The sequence below is a fragment of the Petromyzon marinus genome, chromosome 5, assembly GCF_048934315.1.
Source record: "Petromyzon marinus isolate PM22_M1 ecotype Great Lakes invasive population chromosome 5, UKy_Petmar_22M1.pri1.0, whole genome shotgun sequence".
Taxonomy (NCBI): Eukaryota; Metazoa; Chordata; class Hyperoartia; order Petromyzontiformes; family Petromyzontidae; genus Petromyzon; species Petromyzon marinus.
In genome coordinates, this window is record NC_133671.1 from 14,426,299 (window position 1) to 14,448,976 (window position 22,678).

Consider the following 22,678-nt stretch of genomic DNA (forward strand, 5'->3'; position numbering starts at 1 on the left):
TTACTGAATTCAACAAAAAGCAGCTCTTAAAACAAAACAAAGGTCTGCATGCCACGTGGTCAAAACATTGTCAGGCACATTATCCACCTAGTGGATGATAGGTGTTCCTGGGGTGATTTCAAAGGTGTCTCTGTGTCATCATCTATTATCGTATTTATAAAGTGATGCTTTGCTTACTGTGTGCACCAACGACCAACATTGTCTCCCTACATTACGAAGGACTGTGGATTTAAGAAAAAAAACATCAATACATTTTAATGGCTGGCTTCTTCCTGTAACTCCAGACGTATATCGTCCTTATTTTCATCACGCTTCGCTTCACAAACGTGGTCAACAATGTTTTCTTTCAGCACCTTCTATCAATAACCACATTCACGCAAATAATTGAACGCGGTCACGGATAGGAGAGAGGATCGTAACTATGATCGTTTGCTGTGGAAGCCGGCCGGTTGCTTGCCGTGGAAAGTTCTGTTTACAGGCCAGCTCCTCCCCCAAGGAAGACCAAAAAATAAAGAGGTCCCTGGGAATTGGTCATTTGTGCTCCGGCTGTATACGCGATGATGGATAATGATCAAACACCGCCACTTCAGTGTTCATTCCAGTGCTCAAATGCGGCACACTCGTTCCCTTTAAAGGTTTTGTGTGTGTGTGTGTACGTCCTCCATAGCCTTGAAACGGCCCACAGGGAATTACAAAACCCCATATATAAATGAATCAGAAGGTGCCGTCGCCCTTACCGCAAAATAAATAGCGTACGGGGAGCTTCGACCTTCCGCGATATAAATATATATTTTTTTCTCTCTCTCTCTCTCTCTCAAAGCGAGACATGCTTGAATCTCTCATCAAATTAGTTCAAACGCCGGGCGACGCCGCGTTGATAACGTTCCACGTTTGTCTGGCGACTGCCAGTGTTGTCAGCAACCTGCTGCTGCTGCTGGCTCTGCTGCACTCCAGCGCCCTGTTGAAGTCAAACCACCACCTCTACACGCTGAGCATCACGATCAGCGACCTGGTTGTTGGTGCCGGCTGGTTCTACCTCGCGCTCTACGAAGCCAGCGAAACTTTCGGATCCTTTTACAGCCCCGAAAAGGTGCTGTCAACAATCCACGGCATCTCTCTCGTCGCCCTCCTGGCTGCCATGGTGGACAGGTACCTGGCTGTGCAGTATCCGTTCCGCTACATACAAAAAGTAACGCGGATCAAGGTTCTGATCTTGATCGGATTCGTCTGGTTCTGGCCCCTCGTGACGATAATCATCCAGGGCGTATTTCCTGGAAAAGGAAGCCTTACGTACCAAGGCTACTCCACAATGACCTTTTCGATCCTGATGCTCGGCATCATGGTGATTCTGAACGCGAGACTCTACGCCGTCATCAGGCGGCAGCAGAAGAGGGAGCCGCAGGCCGACGGAGGGACACGGCACAACTCCGCCTCGCTCATCGTCGTCGCGTCGACCCTGTTCATCGTCCTGTGGTTGCCCAACATCGCGCACGTGTGCACCTGCTTCGCCTTCAAGCTCTGCCTCATCATCTCCAACAACGCGACTAATCCGTTCGCCATCCTACGCATGGCGAACACCCTCACCACGCCGCTCATCTTCCTCTTCGGAAGCCCCATGACCAGGGACTCCGTCAAGACACTGGTGCGACGTCTCAGATTTAAAAGGTGAATTCGAAAAAAATCGTGATGCGTGTATTCAATTGTGACTCTACTGGCGCTAAGCGTGAGCAATTCTTTGTCAAAACTATATTGATCAATATGAAGCCTCGATGCGTGCATGTATGTTGAACTTCTTTCGCACCATACGCAGCCAACCATGCTAATCGGAGGTGCGGGGGAAGGACAACAAACAAAAAAATGGAGTTCTAAAGAAATTAGTTTTCAATCTAGATGTATGTGCTGGATAATGAAAAACATGTCTATTGCAAGGTGGTAATGGGCACTGGTGCGATGTTGCACTATGTTCAAGACGTCTGGTCAATGCAAATGTAAGATACGCACAACACTCGACAAAACTGAGCCATAGGCTGCACTAAGCGAAGGAAATAAACTCAGATTTTTTTTAATTCCGCTGCCTAGTATGAAACATTCGCTAACGTGCTGTAAATAACCACTACATGTACGCACAGATCAACAATATTGTTTGTGTTCGTTATTATCTCTTCGTTCACAACATTTATATAATGTCGGCTGATATATAACGGAATTACATGAAAGCACATTATACCGGTTATTTATACACTTTCTTACAACCACAAACCCACATAAATGGCACACCGCTGATGCCACTTAACAATAGCATTTCCATTAGAACAGTGTCTACATTTAGTTCCATCTCAAGACGCAGCAGAGAATATCCGTGAGCTATTCATTTTATAGAAGCGGGCAGTGACAGGTGCTGGAACACAAAGGAAGGTCTTGAGCCAGGACTTGAACAGGGTCAGGGAGTCGACAACACGGATGGCTGGGAGTTCCTGACGGTAGGAACAGCAGAGAAGAATGAGAAACCGCCCATTGAGCAAAAAGGTTGTGACTGGAGGATCGAACAGAGTGCCTCGGTTGCTGGAGCAGAGAGTGCGTGCAGCAGAGCAAAGAGAGATGAGGGGGAGAGGTAGGAGAGTGTGTGGAGGGGAGTAGACTGAGATGTGATGGGAGAGGTAAGAGAGCACGTGGAGGGGAGTAGAGTGAGGCGAGAGGGGAGAGGTATGAGAGTATGTGAAGTGGGGGGTAGAGTGAGATGGGAGGGGGGAGATAGGAGAGAGAGTGGATGAAATCAGAGTGAGATGGGAGGGCGGAGGTATGAGAGAGCATGGAGGGGAGTAGAGTGAGATGTGATAGGAGAGGTAGGAGTGTGTATGGACGGTCGTAGGGTGGAATGAGAGGGGAGAGGAAGGAGAGTGCATGGAGGAGTATAGATTGAGATGAGAGGGGAGAGGTTAATTAGTGCACAGATAGAAGTAGAGTGAAATGAGAGGGGAGAGGCAGGAGAACACGTGGAGAGGTGTAGAGGGAGAGAAAAGACAGGAGAACACGTCGAGGGGAGTCGAGGGAGATGAGAGGTAGGCAGGGGCAGACACAATAACACATCAAACCAAAACTAATGGTGATATCGGTTAACGTGCTCATCATTTCTCTCTTTGACAGGGAACTTGTGGCAGCTCTGGTGCCATGACAACTCGTGTGTGTTCGCTGCACATTTCCTATCAATAACATCGCAGGCGAACGAATTCACACGTTCAGGTATCAACAAACGCCAAAGATATACAGACAAAATTATACTTGTATTGTTTGAACGTATATAGTGAAATTAAGCCACATTGCCTTGTGGGTACAAATTACATCAATCAAAAACCTATGGTGCTGAGATTGTTTAGCTAATTTCTAAATATAATCATGATTGTAATAATGTTCACCTTTATAATGGATAGATACAGTGACTTGTGGATATATACTGAGTAGCATTCCCCTATTCGAGTTGCTCTTCCCACCAACTGAATATAAACAGCTTCATAACATCCTGGGATTTACGAAATATATTCGGTGTATGTTTGGTAAAATAAATATGACCATGCTATAAAACGTACACAAATAAAGAATTGGTAATTGAACGAGTAGTATTTATAGCTTAAGTCAACTGGTACGAACTCATCATCAGCTATCAGCACCATTAAAACCAAACAAAGAACATAAACAATTGTATTTACCCGGTAAAGCCCACTGAGCTACTAGCCAAATAATCTAAACGCACGTTTAAAAATATGGACGGAAAAACCGTAGGACCAGGAGAAAAATCCACGCGACCATGGGGAGAGAGACATGCAAATTCCAAATATCGAGACGTCAGGGTTGGGATCGAACCCACTGCAGACCAGGCAAGGGAGAAAACACCTCGCCACTGCGGCGCCCCCAATACCTGCACGCGAGCCAATTTCATCGCTCCACCCCCGTGGTGGACACCACCTCGGGGGCGTTCTGTCATTGGGCTGCCACTCTGCCGCTAAGTCTCGACCGCGGGCCATAGCCGTCCCTTCGAGCGACGTTCCCTGCCCGCAAGTCCGCGTACTTTTCTTGGCAGTCAAACCGCACACGCTCTCTGATCCACGTGTTCCTCTTCCTATCTCTCAGTGTAATCACGAACGTGCATCTCTACATGCTTCTTTGTGCACTAGTCCATCTTTTTTACATCCCCATTTTCTTTGTCAAGGTCCGTATGCCTGATTTATGTTCCAACAGGTAATATGCGCTGATTTTAAACAATCAAAAACAATGTTTCTTTAGGAACATTGCTCCAACCTGGGCTTGTCCACCTATTTTTATTGCAGCAGTAATTAACCGAGCTGCAGGTAATAAATGACAAGCAATCTTTAAGAACTGCATCTTAGGAACAACGCAGTGATAGAGTAAGCATTGCCCAGCATCATGGACCACATGGTAAACCACTGCAGCCCCCCCTCCTTCAACAGAGGAGGAACAGCAAAACTACACGAAATGGTCTCTGGAAGCCCTCTCGTAGCTCGCAGACCTCGACATTAGCATTTTGCCCCCAAACATATTGCTGCTGCCATCATGCGCAATAATAGAACAGAATGGGAACGCGTGTTTATCAGGGCAGGTATTAGAGGCCAAAGACTCTTTCATAGCATTTGACCGCGTTTCCAGCACACACGCCACCGCCGCTGGAAATATCCGCGGTCTCCCTGTTCCCGCGAAAGCCATCCTCCACCACTGATCCTCCCCGATATTACAATGTATTTCGAAGGTTCAAAGTGTTGCCGTTTAGATGGTCGCATTCCTGCAGGTCAGGTCAAACTTGTGGATTTCTGTTTCTATCTGTCGGGCTCTCCAATTGGTCGTGAATATTGCGTCGGGCTGCATTTTATATCAGTTGGGCATGTACTGATGCACTCATTCGTAGGTTTAAAGTGGATTATTATGCTCATTATACATGTGTAATGACAGGGTGACACCTGTCGGCATGTAGGGGTAATTACGGTTATGGCTGCATTACATAATGCCTTATTATAAGGGGGGCGTATCTGGGCTAAAGGTGAAAGGGCGGAGTCAGTCGAGAAGCTCCGGGAACCTTCCCGAAGGTTCTGCAAAGGGGGCGTGGCCAGAGGTGGAGCTTGTCCAAGCCGGGTAGATATAAGAGGGACCGAACCAGATGTTTGGGGCTGTTCTGGGCGTCCTGGGTCCTGGCTCCGTCGCTGCTCGTCGTCATCTCTACGTCTTCGACCACGTGGCTGTTCTTCTGCAAGACTATCTCCGTCGCCGCCGCTATGCTAGTCGAACAGCTAGGGTAGTGTATGACGGAGATGGGCTGCGTGTTAGGATCGCCTATGTGTAGCTGCGTTACGAAGCGTATCGCCCCGTGTGCTCTTAATACATAAGAAGCCTTCTACTCGTCGTGTCTCGCAAGTCGCTCGCTCCACATGCATCACTTCAATGTAAAAACCTATAATTATCTTACGATGTAAATAAAAATTACATTCAAACGCTTTGCACATTTTACAGTTAGGCTAATGGCACGGGCACAATGGTACAAATAAGACAACAACACAAGAAACAATACAAACGAGATTGTCAGAAGACCAAAAAATGAGAGAATCGAATAATTACCCTAAATCATGAAAATTAATCGAATCGCGGGGATGGGATGAACTACTACGTGTCTAATGTGTATCGCGTCTAGGTGCGTCTAAATGAAAAATGTTTCCGATCAGATTGTTTCAAATAAAATAGAAATCACAAGATTAAGAAACATATAATATACTGAATTGCGTATGTTTTTTTCATGCATGAAATAAATTGATTACCAAAAGAAATTGCCCTCCTTTGTGATTGTTCATACTATTGAGATATATTACGACTACATGGAGAAACATGCATTGTTGCAACGTAAGCTTTCACACCCGTCAATAAAATTCAATGGAACGTGCTTATGACAAGGCTCGCACGAACGGCAACCGATGGATCAAATTAGCGATCAAGAGGCGGCCAAGATAAGTGGCAATTATAAAGAATCAATCAAAGGGGAGATGGAGCAAAAATAATAGGAGCACATGCTGATAGATACAGCCATTCACACCAACAGGCAGTGGAATTAACCTCCATCCAGCAGCGAATCGAAGTGGCTTAGTGATCATTCATGCTCAATGCGACTGTACATTGATGCGATGCTGTCCCTCGCAAATGCAAAGCATATTGAGATGCCGTCTAACACGTAGGGTGCAGTTAGACAATAGATATATTGAAATTGGGTGCATTGGTAATTTGGGGTTGTTTGACCACGGGGCCTAACCCGAACACAATTATGGACCTATTGTGCAAACAGATGTTACAGAAGCTATAACAAATGATTAAACAATTGTAAGTTGTTAGAAGTAAAAAAAATAACATTGTTAGCTATGACATTAAATAACATAACATTTGATAATTTCATCTACAAATATGTTCCCATTTTTTATATTATTTAAAGTCTCCTGGTAGCTGTCCATTTTGAACAATGTTTGAAATCTTCTTTGGTTCTTTCGGTAAAGTCACGTAGAATGAGAATAAAATAATAAATTGATAAAATAAAATAACACAATAAAATTCTCACGACGTTTCGGCCACAACACAAGCCGAAACGTCGTGAGAATTTTATTGTGTTATTTTATTTTATCAATTTATTATTTTATTCTCATTCTACGTGACTTTACCGAAAGAACCAAAGAAGATGAATCCTTGCAGTCACGAAAGCTTCTAATCGAAATGTTTGAAATGTTGTCTTGCTTTCAGCCGTGAGGTTTGGTGGTAAGGAGTTAATTCCGACACAAGCGTGTATTTCACACAACGTTATGTTCGTGGTTACAGTGAACCTCGCGCAGCGATGACCTCGATAATTCACCGAATAAAAGTGTGTGTGGGGGGGGGGGGGGGGGGGAGAGGGGCTTCTCGTGAAAATACCGATGTCCGCCTGGTTTTCAGGTCACAAGTGTCAGTTCATGTGCAACGAAGTTCCTCACCTTATCAATACTTAGAATAAAAAAAAACTGAACCAAAAATAAACAAACGTAGAGTCTGTATATATATTTTTTTTACAAGTATGTATATAGTACGCCATCCCACGTCTCATTGCCAGAGTTCGACCTGCACTCTCTTTTAAGAGCCACTTCAAGGCCCCCACCTCTCTCGCCTGGCTTTCGAGCGACGCCGAACTTGGCTCCGCGCCTCACGATCTGTGACATAGTTGTGCGCGTTAGACATCGCATTACTTTAATTACACTCTCATGCACGTGCTCTTCGTTCTGTCTCTCGGTGTAATTCCAGCCACACATGTCTCCACGCTCCTTTGTGCACTCTTCAGATTGTTTTCCTTCCCCCGATTTTCTTAATCAGGGTTCATGTTTCTGATCCGTATGTCATAGAAGGTAACATACACCACTTAATAACGTTCTCCTTGAGGCTCACGAGTATATTGATTTCATGATCAAGTTGAGTATTTTTTTAAGTAATCTGGTCCTGCTTTTTTCAACCCCTTCACTTATTTTCTTTTGTCCCGGTTCACTTTCAGCAAGTACCCAAGGTACAAATACTCGCATGTGTTTTCCAGATTTGTCCATCTAATTGAGAGATGCATTTCTTTATGTTGACTTGTTGTACTCGACTTTTTTTATCCCTTATATTAATCTCGAAGCCAACTTACGTCTGCAGACTATGATAAAGGGATTTGACTTGGTACAAAAAAGATAACAGCGAAGCATACTATCAATAAATTAAGGCCTACATAAATGTTCAAGTATAAAACATATTAAATGATATTGCTCGAATAAAAATACAAAAGAGATTAACAAGCCAAATTGTGTAATGTAGCAGCCTCAACCAATGCTTCTCCTTTTCACTAAGAGTGGTCAATGTAAATACTTATTGTTTACCAATTAAAAGTGTTTTACTTTACGACTAGCAATGGAGTTATTCCGTGACATACAGTGAGAGAAAAAGTATTTGATCCCCTGCTGATTTTGTACGTTTGCCCACTGACAAAGAAATCAGTCTATAATTTTAATGGTAGGTTTATTTGAACAGTGAGAGACAGAATAACAACAAAAAAATCCAGAAAAACGCATGTCAAAAATGTTATTTGACCCCTCTGCAAAACATGACTTAGTACTTGGTGGCAAAACCCTTGTTGGCAATCACAGAGGTCAGACGTTTCTTGTTGTTGGCGACCAGATTTGCACACATCTCAGGAGGGATTTTGTCCCACTCCTCTTTTGCAGATCTTCTCCAAGTCATTAAGGTTTCGAGACTGACGTTTGGCAACTCGAACCTTCAGCTCCCTCCACAGATTTTCTATGGGATTAAGGAGACTGGCTAGGCCACTCCAGGACCTTAATGTGCTTCTTCTTGAGCCACTCCTTTGTTGCCTTGGCCGTGTGTTTTGGGTCATTGTCATGCTGGAATACCCATCCACGACCCATTTTCAATGCCCTGGCTGTGGGAAGGAGGTTCTCACCCAAGATTTGACGGTACATGGCCCCGTCCATCGTCCCTTTGATGCGGTGAAGTTGTCCTGCCCCCTTAGCAGAAAAACACCCCCAAAGCATGTTTCCACCTCCATGTTTAACGGTGGGGATGGTGTTCTTGGGGTCATAGGCAGCATTCCTCCTCCTCCAAACACGGCGAGTTGAGTTGATGCCAAAGAGCTCCATTTTGGTCTCATCTGACCACAACACTTTCACCCAGTTGTCTTCTGAATCATTCAGATGTTCATTGGCAAACTTCAGATGGGCATGTATATGTGCTTTCTTGAGCAGGGAGACCTTGCGGGCGCTGCAGGATTTCAGTCCTTCACGGCGTAGTGTGTTACCAATTGTTTTCTTGGTGACTATGATCCCAGCTGCCTTGAGATCATTGACAAGATCCTCCCGTGTAGTTCTGGGCTGATTCCTCACCGATCTCATGATCATTGCAACGCCACGAGGTGAGATCTTGCATGGAGCCCCAGGCCGAGCGAGATTGACAGTTCTTTTGTGTTTCTTCCATGTGTGAATAAGCACACCAAATGTTGTCACCTTCTCACCAAGCTGCTTGGCAATAATCTTGTAGCCCATTCCAGCCTTGTATAGGTCTACAATCTTGTCCCTGACATCCTTGGAGAGCTCTTTGGTCTTGGCCATGGTGGAGAGTTTGGAATCTGATTGATTGATTGCTTCTGTGGATAGGTGTCATTTATACAGGTAACAAGCTGAGATTATGAGCACTCCCTTTAAGAGTGTGCTCCTAATCTCAGCTCGTTACCTGTATAAAAGACACCTGGGAGCCAGAAATCTTTCTGATTGAGAGGGGGTCAAATACGTATTTCTCTCATGAAAATGCAAATCAATTTATAACATTTTTGACATGCGTTTTTCAGGATTTTTTTGTTGTTATTCTGTCTCTCACTGTTCACCTACCATTAAAATTATAAACTGATAATTTCTTTGTCAGTGGGCAAACGTACAAAATCAGCAGGGGATCAAATACTTTTTTCCCTCACTGTATTCTGTGCTCTGTTGTATCTCATGTACTGGTTTAGAATATGTTGGGTGTTTTACTTGAAAACACAGAAAATGACTTAATAATTAGCACTTGTAATGGTGTCTTTCACAAAGTTTCAAGACCTCCTGAATGAAAAGAAGACATCAAAATAAAAACACCACGCAACAATATTCGATTGACTATCCCCCATTGGTAGAGAGTTCCACAACTGGGGGGGGTCACCGGTGGGTAGTTTCACAACGTGGGGGCCATTACCCAAAATGTCATCTATGTCGTACTTTTCCCTTCAAGGCCATGTGTTACTGACGACTGTGCTGAGGTTTTATTCGAAAATATAAGACGGGAGACACGTGTACGAGCTGTGAATGGTACATGGTGGTGTGGCTATGAGAGGGGTTTCCGACGCACAGCTGAACAAAGCCTCGTGACACAGAGAGATGGGCTGGTATGGCTGTGAGGGCTAAATGCTATTTGCTGGGATGGGTGCATTTAGTACAGCGGCAAAAGAAGGATTTCAATTCCCACGGTTACAGGCCTTGCATCTTCATGAGGAACACAATCATAATTATAAATAAAAAATCCCTCTTGAAAATTTGGATTCGCATTATGAATTTGCGCACGATTGTGGTTCATTACAGCAGTGCTGCTTAACGTTTGCCATCCCACGGAACTCAATTTTGAGTTTGCTCAATCTGCACGGTACACCAAACCAAAAACAACGCTGTGAGCCTGTCCATCATCTAGCAGTAGATTGATCATGGCTGATGTAAATGCGTGTGTGTGTGTGTGTCCGTATTTCTCAAAAAGAGCCACTCCCTGTTGTTTGGCAGTCTCCTGCCCCGAGAAGAGGACTGTTTTCCCCTCATGGTGGCAGGAGCCAGAGCCAGTCCACCGGACCTCTTGAATACCACAGAGATCCAGGCGGTACCGGTCCAGCTCCCGACAGAGGAGTGGCAGCCTCTCCTCCGCAGTGAGCGTTCGAACATTCCACTTGGCCACACGTAGTGTTTTTTTGTTGTTTCTGGAGGAGCCCCGAGGGTAAGGATTGTCTCCTGGCTCTGCCAAATGGGGTTTGGCCAGGCGACGTAATAGATGTCTGTCCCCCCGGGGCCTCTGGCACAAGCTTATTTATGAAAATTTTCCGTCGTGGTTTAGCGGTAATTAATTGAAGGTGGAGGGGTTACCAGCCCCTCGCACCCGTTCAGAGCCTGCTTTTGGCCGCTGTAGTGGTCACAAACGCCATGAGGGGTAAGGCCAATCGGAATTGGCCCTCCCCCCACAGCACTGCCCACGACAGCGTTGCCCATCCGGCAACACAAGAAGGTAGGGGGATGTTTTGCCGGACCTGGTCTGGAGTGATTGTAAGGTATGGGCCAGTTCAGCTCAATAACAACGGCAGGAGGCTGCTAGAATTTTGTGCAGCCCATGGACTTGTAACACGCTGTTCCGGCATCGGCGCATCCACACAACATCATGGATGCATGCCGGGTCCAAGCAAGAACATCTTCTGGACTACATAGTGATGGAACAGCGGATCCGGGCCCATGTCCTTGACACCAGGACCTACCGTGGAGCTGATCTGCCCACTGACCATCGACTTGTCATCTGTAAGATGCGCCTGCCATTCTTCCACTCCAGTGGTGGGTGTACACCCATGACCCCATTCAAACCCTTAGTGGAATGGTCTCAGCTAGCTGAAGAAAGTTGCAAGCGAGAATTTAATTATCGCTTGCGGCTGGGGTTGGCATCGTCCCCCACTCCTCCTGATGTCGAGGGGAAATGGGCGAGGTTTAGGACTGTGGCTCATGCAGCTGCAATGACTGCTTTGGGTACACGGTCCAGACCTCCCCAGAGACCCTGGCTGACAGAGGAGGTGTTCAGGCTGGCTGAGAAAAAGCAACAGCCCGACTCTCATCGGTTACAGCATCCCACGTCGGAGAATGAGGAGGCTTAGCACAGCCTTCGCTCGGAGCTTCGGAGAGCCGTGAGGCGCTGCAAGGATGGGTGGTGGTCGCGGGTGGCTGAGGAGATGGAGTCTGCCTCAATGGCCCGCGATCACAAATCGCTATTTAATTCCATCATAAAAGTAACCTGCAGCATAACACCTATTACCATCATTAGGGGAAAGAACGGTGATCCAATCTCCGACCCCCAGGAACAGCTTTGCAGATTTACTGAGCATTTCTGTGAGGTCCTGGGGTAGGGGAAATCCCTCAGCCTGGATAACGTCGTGGGACAAATTGGGGATGACCCTGCTGAGGCTGCGGTGCCTCAAATATTGGAAGAAGTCACCCCCTGTAAGTGGCTGGCTGAGGTGCCATCTGTTGAGGAAGTACTGAAGGCGATCCAGAGTCTGAGACCAGGAAAGGCACGGGGCAGAGATGATCTCGCAAGCGAAATGCGGAGGGAGGGTGGCGTTTGTGCACAGACTGCCCTACATGACATCATAACAACAGTCTAGACCACTGGACGAGTTCCTGCAGGACTGGAAGGATGCCCTGGTGGCCCCCCTCTTTAAGAAGGGGGACTGTACAGACTGTAACAACTACAGGGGCATCTCACTCCTCAGTGTGCCGGGAAAGGTCCTGGCAAGGATTATTTAACATCGCCTTGCTAGGCACGCTGAGGAGAGGCCTGGGGAGTCCCAATGCGGTTTCAGGAAAGGGCGGTCCTGCACAGATGCCATATTTTCTGTCCGTCTGCTACAGCACAAGTGTAGGGAATTTCAACAAGACCTACATCTCTGCTTTATTGACCTGGTCAAGGCCTATGATACCATCAGTAGGCCTGGGCTCTGGGTCGTTCTTCGTGCTTTCGGAGTCCCTGACCCTCTGCTCACGATCATTAAGGACCTTCATGATGGTGAGCAGGCCCGGGTAAAACTACGTGGCCGGGAGACGGAACCATTCCCTGTACACCTTGGGGTGCGACAGGGATGTCCACATTATTTAACATCTATTTCGACCACGTAGTTCGTGAAGCCTTCAATAGCTGTACCGGAGGAATTTCCATCTGGTACAGATACAATGGGAGGCTGATCGATGCCCGGGTGTGGTCAAGAGATGGCTCCCTATTACTCAACCATGTTATCTATGTCGATGATCTGGATATTACTGCTCACTCAGAGGAGGAGTTGGAGGTGCTGCTGCTGAACCTGGAGCTTGCCACTAAGAGGTGGGGCCTTACCCTCTGCCCCACCAAATCTAAGCATCTGCCTGAGTATTTTGTACCATCGGACACTTCACCCCCATAACTCCCAATTGGTGATAGGGCAGTTGTGGAGAGAGTGGAGGGTTTCCCATACCTGGGCAGTGTGCTCATGACCGGCTCCGGTTTAACAGCAGAGGTCTCACTCCGAATCAGTCGAGCGGCATTATCTTTCCATCGGTTGCGTAACGCTGTGTGGAAGCTACCTGGTCTGTCGCTCCGCACGAAGCTTCAGGTCTTCTCGGCCATGGTCATTCCCTCCCTTCTCTACGCTTGCGAAACGTGGACACCCCTAATGGAATATCTTCGCCGGTTAGAAACATTTAGGCTGGCCTGCCTACGATCCATCCTGGGTTTAACCAGGCTAGATTGTGTGAGGAGCTCACAAATCCTTGAAAGATCTGGACAAAGTCCCATCGATGAGCTCCTCCGGCAGGCAAGGCTGCGTTGGCTGGGCCATGTAGCCCGCATGCCCAGCCACCGCATGCCTAAACAGCTTTTGTTTGGCCGAATCGAGAGAACGAAACGGGCGTGGCACGGGCTAGAGAAGAGATGGAGTGATGTGGTACAGGAGGATGTGGAGCTGAGTGGACTTGCCGATGACTGGTACCAGCGGTGTCAAGATCGGCCTCTGTGGAGGAAGTTCGTGAAGGATGCTACTGGGCAGTTGGAGGCAGTCGCCCTCCAACAACAACGGAGGGCGGAGGAGCGACACTCACAACAACGAGCGGAGCGCCGGGTGGCTTCAACACAGCAAGTTGGTACAGCAGGGGGCACAGGTGGTGCATCAGCCAGTCGTCTCAGTCCGTCGACCTGTGGCACCTGGGTCTGCCCCGTCACCTCAAGGTGCACATAGCCTGGCACAAGCGTCGTGGTGACGTCACCGCCACTTAGTGGCGAATGGCGGTTGTTGTATTTCTCAAGTATAACGCCACTCTGGATGGACTTGACACAACCGTAGAAATGTGGAATTTGTTCACGGGTTTAGTTCATGGTTTTATTTGCATTTCAGTGTCTCACGCATGTGTTCATGTCAATGTCTACCTGTCTATTCAATTGCTTTCACGTTGATGTCTGTGTCTACACATACTTGTCAATCCCTTATCAGTGCCTACCATATTACAGCCCAATTCAGACCTTGTTAGTCACCCCGTGCCCTATTAATCTCAACGTCAATCCTACAAAGTCCCATCACAAGGGAAAAAACACGAACAAAGACACTTTTTTGCTGCCCGTATCGAAACGGCTGGTAGCCGTATGGACCTGAAATACTAAATTTTCCTATACAAAAATACGGCTAAACCGTATGGATTGAGAGGAATGTCTACGTGTTTGTCCGTTATTATTTTTATTTTTCGTTGTCCGCGTCTCCGTCGATCAATTCGCAAAACACCACACGGTGGGCACGCCCTGGGATTTTGACGCGGGGGCAAGCCGGTTGCCATCAATTCGGTGGTCAATAGCAGCAGCAGCAGCAGCACACATACCAATTTTAGTGTTTTATTAATTCCCACAGGCATGGGCTACAAATAGCCCACAAGGGAATTACAGAGCCTATATATGCATCTGAATCTGAAGGCAAGTCAATCCGTACAAAAGCCAAGAACATTTTCCACGTGAGTGACCCGAGCCTAGGCGACGACTGTTCTTTCTGTCGACGCGAGGCCATGTCCGTGCCGCTCATCAACCTGGTGAAGACGCCAGGAGACGGGGCGCTGATCGCTTTCCACGCCTGTCTGGCGACGAGTAGCGTCGCGAGCAACTCGCTGCTGCTGCTCACGCTGCTCTGCTCACCGGTGCTCCTGAAAAGAAACAACTACCTGTACACGCTGAGCATCACCGTCAGCGATTTAATCGCCGGAGCCGGCTGGTTCTACCTCGGTCTGTACGACGTGAGTCAAGAGTTAGAGGCGTACGATAGTCCCCTGCGGGTGCTGGCAACGGTCCACGGCATATCTCTCGTCACAATTGTGGCCGCCATGGTGGACAGGTACCTCGCTGTGAAGCACCCGTTCAAGTACCTGCAGAAGATGACAAGGACCAAGGTCGTGATCGTGATCGCGCTCACCTGGGCGTGGCCCGCCCTGTCGATTATCGTGCGCCTAATCTTCCCCAGCGGTAACGGTCAAACAAGTCAAGGGTATGTCACGTTAATCTTCTTGGCCGGCATGTTTGGGGTGATGGTGATTTTGAACGTCAGACTCTACATCGTCACCAGTAAACAGCAAAACAGGGAGCCACACACTGGCAGGGAGTACAAGCACCGCTCTGCTTGGCTCATCATCGTTGCGTCTTCACTGTTTATCGCTCTGTGGACTCCGAACATAGTCCACTTGTCCATCTGCTTTGCCTTTAGACGGTGCTTTTCAAGTCAAAACATTGCCAACAACCCTCTCTCTATCTTGCGCATCTTGAACACACTCACCACACCGCTCATATTCATGTTTGGAAGTCCAATGACCAGAACCTCGCTCAAGGCCTTACTGCAACGCTTGAGATTTAAAAGGTAATTCTGATTTATTATTTTAATGCATAAGTACTTAATTTAAACGTATTCCTTACAGGAACGATAGAGGAAACTCATAATTTGTCCAGCTCGTCATGAACAGTAAAAATGTAAACTGTTAATGCAATATGTTTTACGAATGACATTACCGTAAACTTTTAGCAAAAACTAAAAACACATTTGTCAATAATACTGTGGCGCTAAAAAGAAAAAAAAGAGATATATATAAAGTATAACGGGTGATATTTCGGGCAATGTCACCTTCTTCACAGCACACGCATAGGCCAGAGTGGATGAGTGGGCCAAGTTTTTTTTTTATGCGACAGAGTTACTGAGATTTTTTGTTGCTTTTATTTGTGCTGTGCACCACTGCCAATGCAGCAGCTGTAGCAGCAGCAGCAGCAGCGCCAAATAACTTGTTTGCCTTACAACAAGTCTGCAACCTCAAAAAGAATGCCATTTTCCTTGTGCTTTATTTGTTCCTGGGTGGCTTCTGTTCATTTAAAAGCGTTCATTCATCGTCTATATCAGTGATTCTTCAACTGGTGTGCACGCGCCCCTTGGGGGTTCGAGACATGGCCAGATTGTTTTAGAAGGTAAATCATCGAAAAGACAAAATTAAGCACGGTCAAGTAGGTACAACTACTTTGTTTCATCAAAACTAAGAATTTATTAACATTATACATTGTTTAAAGACTGAGAACCAACGGGGTGCCAGACTGCAGTAAACGTTAAGAACCAATGGTCTACATTGATGGCTAATTTTGTGTTTGGGTGGTGCGACCCTATAAAATCTGATTTACACCGCGTCACAATTCATATAACACGTTGCGCCAGTCATGCTCAGTTGGTCACCTGGCAAGACATTTCCAATAACATTGCTCGCTCTTTGTCTCATTGTTTTTCAGATCTGCGACAATTAATGTGCAATAAATATAGCGGACATGGTGCCCGGCCAGTGCGCGTGTACATGCGCACACAAAACATGCAGCTCCTTGCTCAAGGCATCAAACATGAAGAATAGACCCATGGACCATTTAACAACTCAATGCTCCATTCACAAATACGAAGGAGGCATCCTTACGGCGTTTCACCACTCCGCTACTCCTAACACAATTATCTGACTTCACCACCTGAATGTGAATGTATAGTCAATGTATAGAAGAAGAACATGAAGATATAGTAGAAATAAATCATGTTTTTCTTAAACTACTTGCGACTACCTTGCTATCTCTCCATTCATGCCAACTAATGATAAGAGTGATATCTGATTTTCAAGACATCATAAATCATATTCTTAAAGTCTAAACCTGGTTTTCCATTCGATTTTAAACTGTAATCTAAATGAGGAATAACCAGCACATTGATACGGTCACTAGAACAAGATTTTTCGATCTCCAATTGTCAACAATAATAATAATGCATGCACAGTGGAATAAGTTGTCTGTAAGGTGTATACAAATAAGATACTGAGCTTATCTTGACGATTGGCAGCTCAAGCATACCTTTGCATATTAAGACGTGCCTTAATATTCTCACGTCATATTTTAAAAATAAATACTTATCAAGGGAGAGTTTCAGTAAAACTATGACGATCTTCAAATATAGAAACATATTTCATCTACATCATGGGACCTCCTTTTCCAGTACCAAAATATGAGAACATGTTTTCCCCTTTTTCTGGCAACAGAACAGGTGTTAAGATGTTAAAACACCAAACTGAAACCTTTTACAAGGAATCGTGTCTGTATTAACCACAATACTTGTGGTCAGAATGCAAACAAAAAACATTCTGATAATATATGCATTGTCCTTGAAACTGAATGGTCCACATCAGAGACAGCTTTCTTTAGTCTCAAATGGTGTTAGACCAGAGGACGCCAAAAGGCGTCTAACACCATTGCACGGCCATCTAACGCTTGCTCTGTCTCCCACAGTAAGCATCTCCCTCTTGCAGTTTTATGTTAGGAATTAAGTTTCTTCACTAAAACTTGTTTTAATGCAATACTTCTCAAATCTGTTGCCTACAGGTCTAGTTTTGACACCGGCCATTCCGGTACCTGATTTCATTAGCATCAACGTTCATATATCAACTCATGCCGCAAGTCTAAAGTCAATAAAATGGGTCCTGAGGTGAATAAACAAAAACTCGACACAAGGTTTAACGTGAAATTCCAAAACCACATCAAAATCAGAATCTTAAGTGTGCGGGAGGAATCCGATGAGCTATGAAGCTCTTTTTCACAGATGTCCAGTAGGGGCGGGTCAGCCAGTTACAAGAGCAAAGAAACAATAAAATAATAAAATATATATAAAACAATAAAAATTCTCACGACGTTTCGACCATAACACAAACGACCGTTTATTATTTCATTGCTTACCTTCAACGTGACTTTACCGAAAGAACTAAGAATATGAATTACTGCAGTCACGAAAGCTTTCAATAAAAATTTAACAGCAAAGAATACAAAAAAAACGATAGGCGTGCAAAATATAGAAAGTGAGGAAAAATAGACGCGTAAAATGAATAAAGTATATAAGTGCAAAATTAGAATTAGTACATAAAAAAAATAATCATCAACATCAAACACATCGCCTACAGAATCGGGTGCCACGCAATCTAAAGTTTGAGTTTATTTAGCTCACACCCTCCTCTCAATTCGTGTTCCCTTGCTGTAAACGTCAACGGCTTTCATTGTCAACCTGTTCACATTGACAGGTTGCTCAGAAACTCCTTGCCTTCTTCGCTGCGTCTATGGCTCTACCGTGACTCTAAGTAATTGACCGAACTGCATTTGTATTACTCCGTTGAGCAATCAGTACGCATTGAAGGAATGCCTTCAAACTCGCTGCGCTTCAGTTTCGCAGGCAAAGAAATAACACCCAGGAGGCGTGATCGTGAAAAAAAAACCACAGACGTGAATTTTGAGTGGCAACCTACTAAAGATACTGCACTTATTACAGTGGTTCCCACTGCAGGTTTAGTGTTCCAAAGTACGGTAAGTGTAAAATGATCATTATTAAAACGATATTTCAATTGCGACTCCGTTAATCAGGCAACAAGTCCATGCGCCGGCAATGGGTTACATGACTGAGGGTCAGAGATCGGCTGGTTTTGTACGCAGGATCACAGAGTGGCGGCGCAATGGTTGGGCGCATCGCGCTACGAATCCAGCGATCTGAATCCGATTCCCTTCCTCGGCCAACATCAGCTGCACGTGATATCTTAAGTGATCTTGGGTTCTCCCGCCTTCCTCTGTCACAATCTTGTACCAGCAGTGAGTCCGTCCCTCATACAACAAGAGCCAGGGGCTAACCCCAGCTGGTAACACGTGGCAAGGAGTGGACGTGAATCGTGAGGGTGGATTTCATGCTCCAGCACACAACATCCATCCTCGTCGACTTTAGACGTGCTGCATGGGTGTGAGCTGCTCTATAAATAATTATGATGATGATGATGATATCATGTATCTGAATGCCAGCTGTCAAAACTAGTCCTGTGGGGAACATATTTGAGCAGCGTTGTGTTAAAACAAGCTTTCGTGAAGAAACTTCATTTGTAACAGATTACTCCAAGAGGGAGATGCTTACCGTGGGAGACGGAGCAGCACCCATGATAAATTGTCACGCACGGTCAAGCATCGTTAAACATTTCATATTTACTCAAACGAAATTTGTTTGAATGGATGTTTTTGTGCTCATTTGCGGCTTTATTTCTCGGTCGTGCCCTTGGAGTTGTGCTGTGCATTTGTGCGTTGAATAAAGTATCGCTTTGCGAAAGAAAGTATGGTTAAACAACCCCCGTGGACTGACACTGTGAGGGTAAGCCTGTGTCCAGCGGGTGATTGACACAGGGCTGTGAATTTGTATTTATCAATATTTTCCACAATTATCACCGATTATTAAATGCGCAACAGTTACAAGTGACGAACAAGCACGGCTTGCTGCTTTACTTGTACTGCGTATCTTATTTTTACATTAGCGTGTATATTGAATTGGTGTGGATGAATAAAAGGTATGAAATAATATGCTATGAGTTGTGGTTTATATGATTAAAAGCAACCGGAGGAAATGAAAAAACACGGTTTTTTTGTTTACAATACTCGAAGGCAGCATACTAATGAAAACATGATTTTCATTACATTTTATTTTATTTACGGCAGGATTATTTAATAGCACTGTAAATATATTATGAACCTATGGGGCAGCAATAAATGGGATCTCAATTAGAGTCAATTTATTGCAGGGCTGCACTAGAGGGAGCTATAGAGAGCCCTTTAAGAGGGTATTTGGCCTACTCTTCCACGCTGGTCAGACGTCTCGGAAAAGGTGGGAGTACCCACACTTTGCTCCATCACACGCGGTGGCGAGATGTTAACTACCTCGCCTGGTATGCAGGAGGTCGTGGGTGTCAATCCCGACCCTGACGCCTGATGCTGTATATTTGGAGTTTGCGTCTCTCTCTAATCATTACCATCACGGTGGCTGAGATGTTAACTACCTCGCCTGGTATGCAGGAGGTCGTGGGTTTCAATCCCGACCCTGACTTTGCCTGCTGTATATTTGGAGTTTGCGTCTCTCTCTAATCATTACCATCACGGTGGCTGAGATGTTAACTACCTCGCCTGGTATGCAGGAGGTCGTGGGTTTCAATCCCGACCCTGACGCCTGCTGCTGTATATTTGGAGTTTGCGTGTCTCTCTAATCATTACCATCACGGTGGCTGAGATGTTAACTACCTCGCCTGGTATGCAGGAGGTCGTGGGTGTCAATCCCGACCCTGACGCCTGATGCTGTATATTTGGAGTTTGCGTCTCTCTCTAATCATTACCATCACGGTGGCTGAGATGTTAACTACCTCGCCTGGTATGCAGGAGGTCGTGGGTTTCAATCCCGACCCTGACTTTGCCTGCTGTATATTTGGAGTTTGCGTCTCTCTCTAATCATTACCATCACGGTGGCTGAGATGTTAACTACCTCGCCTGGTATGCAGGAGGTCGTGGGTTTCAATCCCGACCCTGACGCCTGCTGCTGTATATTTGGAGTTTGCGTCTCTCTCTAATCATTACCATCACGGTGGCTGAGATGTTAACTACCTCGCCTGGTATGCAGGAGGTCGTGGGTTTCAATCCCGACCCTGACGCCTGATGCTGTATATTTGGAGTTTGCGTGTCTCTCTAATCATTACCATCACGGTGGCTGAGATGTTAACTACCTCGCCTGGTATGCAGGAGGTCGTGGGTTTCAACCCCGACCCTGACGCCTGATGCTGTATATTTGGAGTTTGCGTCTCTCTCTAATCATTACCATCACGGTGGCTGAGATGTTAACTACCTCGCCTGGTATGCAGGAGGTCGTGGGTTTCAACCCCGACCCTGACGCCTGATGCTGTATATTTGGAGTTTGCGTGTCTCTCTAATCATTACCATCACGGTGGCTGAGATGTTAACTACCTCGCCTGGTATGCAGGAGGTTGTGGGTTTCAATCCCGACCCTGACGCCTGCTGCTGTATATTTGGAGTTTGCGAGTCTCTCTAATCATTACCATCACGGTGGCTGAGATGTTAACTACCTCGCCTGGTATGCAGGAGGTCGTGGGTTTCAATCCCGACCCTGACTTTGCCTGCTGTATATTTGGAGTTTGCGTGTCTCTCTAATCATTACCATCACGGTGGCTGAGATGTTAACTACCTCGCCTGGTATGCAGGAGGTCGTGGGTTTCAATCCCGACCCTGACGCCTGCTGCTGTATATTTGGAGTTTGCGTGTCTCTCTAATCATTACCATCACGGTGGCTGAGATGTTAACTACCTCGCCTGGTATGCAGGAGGTCGTGGGTTTCAATCCCGACCCTGACGCCTGATGCTGTATATTTGGAGTTTGCGTGTCTCTCTAATCATTACCATCACGGTGGCTGAGATGTTAACTACCTCGCCTGGTATGCAGGAGGTCGTGGGTTTCAATCCCGACCCTGACGCCTGCTGCTGTATATTTGGAGTTTGCGTGTCTCTCTAATCATTACCATCACGGTGGCTGAGATGTTAACTACCTCGCCTGGTATGCAGGAGGTCGTGGGTTTCAATCCCGACCCTGACTTTGCCTGCTGTATATTTGGAGTTTGCGTGTCTCTCTAATCATTACCATCACGGTGGCTGAGATGTTAACTACCTCGCCTGGTATGCAGGAGGTCGTGGGTTTCAATCCCGACCCTGACGCCTGATGCTGTATATTTGGAGTTTGCGTGTCTCTCTAATCATTACCATCACGGTGGCTGAGATGTTAACTACCTCGCCTGGTATGCAGGAGGTCGTGGGTTTCAATCCCGACCCTGACGCCTGATGCTGTATATTTGGAGTTTGCGTGTCTCTCTAATCATTACCATCACGGTGGCTGAGATGTTAACTACCTCGCCTGGTATGCAGGAGGTCGTGGGTTTCAATCCCGACCCTGACGCCTGCTGCTGTATATTTGGAGTTTGCGTGTCTCTCTAATCATTACCATCACGGTGGCTGAGATGTTAACTACCTCGCCTGGTATGCAGGAGGTTGTGGGTTTCAATCCCGACCCTGACTTTGCCTGCTGTATATTTGGAGTTTGCGTGTCTCTCTAATCATTACCATCACGGTGGCTGAGATGTTAACTACCTCGCCTAGTATGCAGGAGGTCGTGGGTGTCAATCCCGACCCTGACGCCTGCTCCTGTATATTTGGAGTTTGCGTGTTTCCCCCTCCCAGTTGTCACGTGGATTATTCTCCGGGTCCTCCGGTTTTACCCCTCCGCATTTAGAATAAACATCACACGTTTAGAGTATTTGACGGCTATGAATTTCCACGTGATAAGCCACTGCGTTGAGCTATCATTTTATGGCCAGGTCGCTTCTGAAAGAGAGCTGTGTAGCTCAGTGGGCCTTACCTGGTAAAATAAAATACATAGTTTAGTTTTAGTTCGTTTAGTTTAGACCTGCCGACAGTCATTTATACTGCTGGGTGGAGACAGGCAGGGGCGGTGGGGGATAATTTGGTAAACATTTAAAACTTGCCTTTGGCCCGTCCAAGGACGGGTGTATTGCAGTAAATCTGAAACTTGCAAGCGAAACGCAGACGGCGAAGTGATATTCATTGCACCAATGCGTGTGCAATTTGTAAGGGCGCGGTGACAGACTAATTTCATTTAAAGGCTACAATCCCTTGTTCATCACGACGCCCTTTTTACTTTGATGTCTCAACAACAGCGTCACGGAGATCACGTGACGTGAGGGTTCTGCCTTTGTAGTGAGGGTTGTGAGTTGACGCCGAGGGGGGAGGAGGCGCCTCGCCCCCCCATGTGGAGCGACGTCAGCTGCTAATTAATATTAATGAGGGGGGAGGTGTCCATTTGGAAGACGTCACCTCCCCATGACTATTAATGAGGGGGGAGGTGCTACATGTGGAGTGACGTCACCCGC

At 46.2% G+C, this 22,678-nt stretch overlaps 1 protein-coding gene across 1 annotated transcript; it reads left to right on the forward strand.

Annotated features, from left to right (window-relative positions):
• Positions 1–826: 826 nt before the first annotated feature.
• Positions 827–1,669, forward strand: LOC116939294 (melanocortin receptor 4-like). The gene has a single exon (XM_032947502.2). The coding sequence runs from the start codon at positions 827–829 to the stop codon at positions 1,667–1,669; it is 843 nt and encodes a 280-aa protein (XP_032803393.2).
• The last annotated feature ends 21,009 nt before the right edge of the window (positions 1,670–22,678 follow it).

Coding starts and splice junctions, on each gene's coding strand:
- LOC116939294 (XM_032947502.2), top strand. CDS start 827: ATGCTTGAATCTCTCATCAAATTAGTTCAAACGCCGGGCGACGCCGCG.